General features: G+C 73.1%; 1 protein-coding gene across 1 annotated transcript; it reads right to left on the reverse strand.

Moving 5' to 3' along the window:
- Window positions 1–522: 522 nt before the first annotated feature.
- Window positions 523–2822, reverse strand: NRSN2 (neurensin 2). The gene is made up of 3 exons (XM_040576278.1): window positions 2272–2822; window positions 1109–1299; window positions 523–968 (listed from the first exon to the last, which is right to left on the reverse strand). Exons 2-3 carry the CDS (start codon window positions 1292–1294, stop codon window positions 600–602), a joined length of 555 nt encoding a protein of 184 aa, XP_040432212.1. The 5' UTR covers window positions 1295–1299; window positions 2272–2822; the 3' UTR covers window positions 523–599.
- Window positions 2823–3251: the final 429 nt, after the last annotated feature.

Here is a 3251-nt window from a genome sequence, read left to right on the forward strand (position 1 = left end):
TTTTCTTAATAGTGCTCGCGGCCCTGGTGGAGGAAGGGCTGGCAGAGGCCCCACGGCGCTGGCTGCCCCGCTGCCCCTTCCCCCAGGGCTTGGGGGACGCGTTGGGGGCCCCGGGGTGGGGACCCCTCGGTGGGCTCGGTCCTTGGTGCTTGCAGAGGGGCCGCTCCCGGCCCGACTGCGGCCTGGCGGAGGAGGAGATGGACTCGCTTGTCTTTGAGAGAAAGAAAAGCGCCCCTCTGGTGCTGAGCAGCGAGGGGCTGGGGTTCAGGTGGCTCCAACCCATCGGCACGCGGGTCCCTCGCAGGCAGGGGATGGCGCTGGGCGCAGCGAGCCCCCGGGATCCAGGGTGGGGCTGCCACGGGTCAAGGGTGGGATCTGACGGGGATTGGGCCCAGCCGGGATCCAGTCTGTGCCGGGGGGCTGCTTCCATCCCACCCCCGTCCCATCCCACCCCAAGCAGCCTCCCCGCTCCCTCCCCTGCTCCGGGGTTTGACACAGCCACAGCCACGGCACCCGAGCGAGGGGGTTTCTCAGCATCTTTACTGGGCGCTTCAGCAGCTGGGACACGGGGGGGGGGGCGTCCCCTGCTGACCCCAGCCTCACGCCTCCCGCCGGGGCTGGACGCCGTGGACGCAGGAGACACCGAACGGCACCGCCGGGGCCACGGGGCTGTCGCGCAGGATGGGCGAGAGCTGCTGCTCCTCTTCCTGGGGGCGTCGCGGGGCCCCCCCGGCACGGCCCAGCAGGCACGAGAGGAGCCCCACGGCGCTCAGCACCCCGGCGGCCGCGCACAGCGCCAGGCCCAGCAGCCGGCACGCGCCCAGCGCCCGGTTGTAGCGCGCTGCCTGCGGGTCCAGCACCACGAAGTCCTCCTCCCCGATGCCCTCCAGCCTGGGGGGCACCAGCGAGCCGGTGGCCAGGGCGGCCGCCCCCGCCAGCAGGAACAGGGTCCCCGTGGAGAGGCTCACCTGGGGACAGGGGCACAGGGCTCGGGGTCGGTGCGGGATGGGGACGGGACACCCAAAAGGGCGCGGGGTGCCGGGGATGGATGCACCCCACGCAGGACAGGGTGGGAAGGAGGATGCGGGGGTGTGGGGGCGTCTCTTACCTTCCAGATAATGGAGGGCCAGGTGCCGGGGGGCCGGGCAGACGAGGACTCGGCCCCATCCCCATCCGGGCTGGCCCTGGTGCAGTCCTCGTAGAAGAGGTGGAGGTAGGAGCGCACCCCGTACCACCGCCCCTGCGCCACGCTGGGTCCGCGGCCGCAGCTGCAGGCAGCCCCACGGGCGGGCATCGGGCCTGGGGGGGGGCAAATGGGGGGCAAGGCGGGGGGGGGGGGGGGGCAACCCGCAGCCAGAGCCCTCCCCGCAGCCACAGCACCCGCGGGGCTGAGCCAGGTCCTGCCCCCACCTGGGGCACCGGGCAGGGGACGGGGTGCTGGTGACGGATGCGTGCTCCTGGCTCATTTCGGGGAGCACCAAGAGGGGACCCCCAAAAGCCTCCTGTCCATGCTCAGGACTGCAAGACCACGTCCTCGGGGGTACCGGGAGCATCCTCGCGCTTATCCCCACGGGGCTTTCCCAAGGGATGGAGTTTGGGGGGGAGGTGGGGGGGGGGGGGGGGGGTGACTGATGACTGTCCCCTGCCCCGTCCTGGGGTGGCTCCAGCCCTGGCACAGCCCCGTGCCGGCAGGATCAGGCCCTGCGTCAGGCCATCGGCAGCCACCCAATCGCTGGTGATGGGGAAGGAGGGGCGCTGGCAGGGGGGGACGGGGGGGGGGGGGGGGACACGGCCACCGCTGTGCCCCCAAAAGGCACGGCAGCCCCTTTGGGGTGACCGGAGCGCTGCCACCTCGCAGGGACACGGCCACCACGCTCGGGCCACCACGTCCCTCCCGCCACCCCAATGGGGCATTGCCATGGGAACCGCCTGCTCAGCCCTTCGTCACCGCGTCCCCGCAGCGTGTGCGGGGAGGGGTGGGGTGGGGGGGGACGCTGGGACCCTTTCGGTGCCGGCTGCGAGCTGAACAAAGCCCTGAGCTGGAGAGGGCTTGGGGGGGGGGGGGGGGGGGGGGGGGGGGGCCGGCTGCCCCCATCGCTGGGGACATTCTGGTGCCACCGCCCCACGCAGCAGTGGGGTCCTTCGTGCATGCAGGGGGTGCTGCCGGGGTTGGAGGGGGGGGGTTTACCCTCGTCCTGCACCCCTCCCATGCACCCCCACATAGCCTCACCCCTGCCCACACCCCCCCCCCCCCCCCCACTCCCCTCTTACCTCTGGGGGGGCTTCAGCACATCCTTCCCCGTCCCGGTGCCGTCACCAGCAGCGCTCGCCCTGCTGTCCCCGTGGCCGGCAGGGACCCCGCAGCTGGACCCAGGGCTTCGAGGCAGCGCCGGGCACCGCACAGCTCCCGGGGGGGGTTGGGGTGTCAGGGAGGGGGGGCGCAGGGAGCACGGGTCCCTGCTGCGTGGCCGGGAGCTGCCGCCACCGCCGCGTGAGTCAGAGCAGGGCCGGCGGCGGGGGCACGTGGCTGCGCGGCAGCACCGGCCGCTCGGCGAGGTCAGGACGGGCCCACGGGCACCCGGCTCCCCCCCTGTGCTGGCCCCGGACCCCACGCAGGAACCTGGACCCCCCCACGCAGGAACCCGGACCCGTGGGCTGGGGGGGGGGGGGGAGGGGGGAAAGGAGGGGAAGGGGCTGCCGTGCCAGGGCCCCGGTGCCACCGGGATCACGGCTGGAGGCCCCCGGTGCTGGTGCAGTCCCACAGCGGGTGCTGCCCCATGGGTCGGGGGGGGCACAGCAGCATGGCCCCCCCCCCCCCCCCCCCCCCCCCCGGTACCCGCCCGCTGCCATCCGCCCGGGGTGGGGAGGGGATGGGCAGGGATGGGAGGGGAGGGCAGGCGGTACCCAGGGATGCTCCGGGCTCTCCCTTGTTACCATGGCAACTGCTGGGGGGGTGACGCAAGCACCGTGTGCCCCCCCCCCCCCCCCGTGGACCCCTTTTGGGGCCGGATCAGGGCCCGCCCGGACGGGTGGGGACCCTACGGGGGTTGTGTGGGTAGCTGGGGGCATGGAGCGCGCACACAGAGCAGGCGTGAACACACGCTCACATGCGTGACCACACACGTGTGCACACATACACATGCATAAACACACGTGCACACACACACGTGCACACACACACACACGTGCACACACACACTACACACACGCTCCCCCTCTGCCTGTGTCCGGGCAGGGTGAAGCTCCTGAGC

This window comes from Cygnus olor, chromosome 16 (genome assembly GCF_009769625.2).
Source record: "Cygnus olor isolate bCygOlo1 chromosome 16, bCygOlo1.pri.v2, whole genome shotgun sequence".
Classification (NCBI taxonomy): Eukaryota; Metazoa; Chordata; class Aves; order Anseriformes; family Anatidae; genus Cygnus; species Cygnus olor.

What these genes read in the sequence shown, in the direction of transcription:
- NRSN2 (XM_040576278.1), bottom strand. Translation starts at nt 1,294, where the DNA reads ATGCCCGCCCGTGGGGCTGCCTGCAGCTGCGGCCGCGGACCCAGCGTG. An exon ending in GGCCCTCCATTATCTGGAAG is followed by an intron (nt 969 to 1,108) that starts GTAAGAGACGCC and finishes CCCTGTCCCCAG; the next exon opens with GTGAGCCTCTCCACGGGGAC.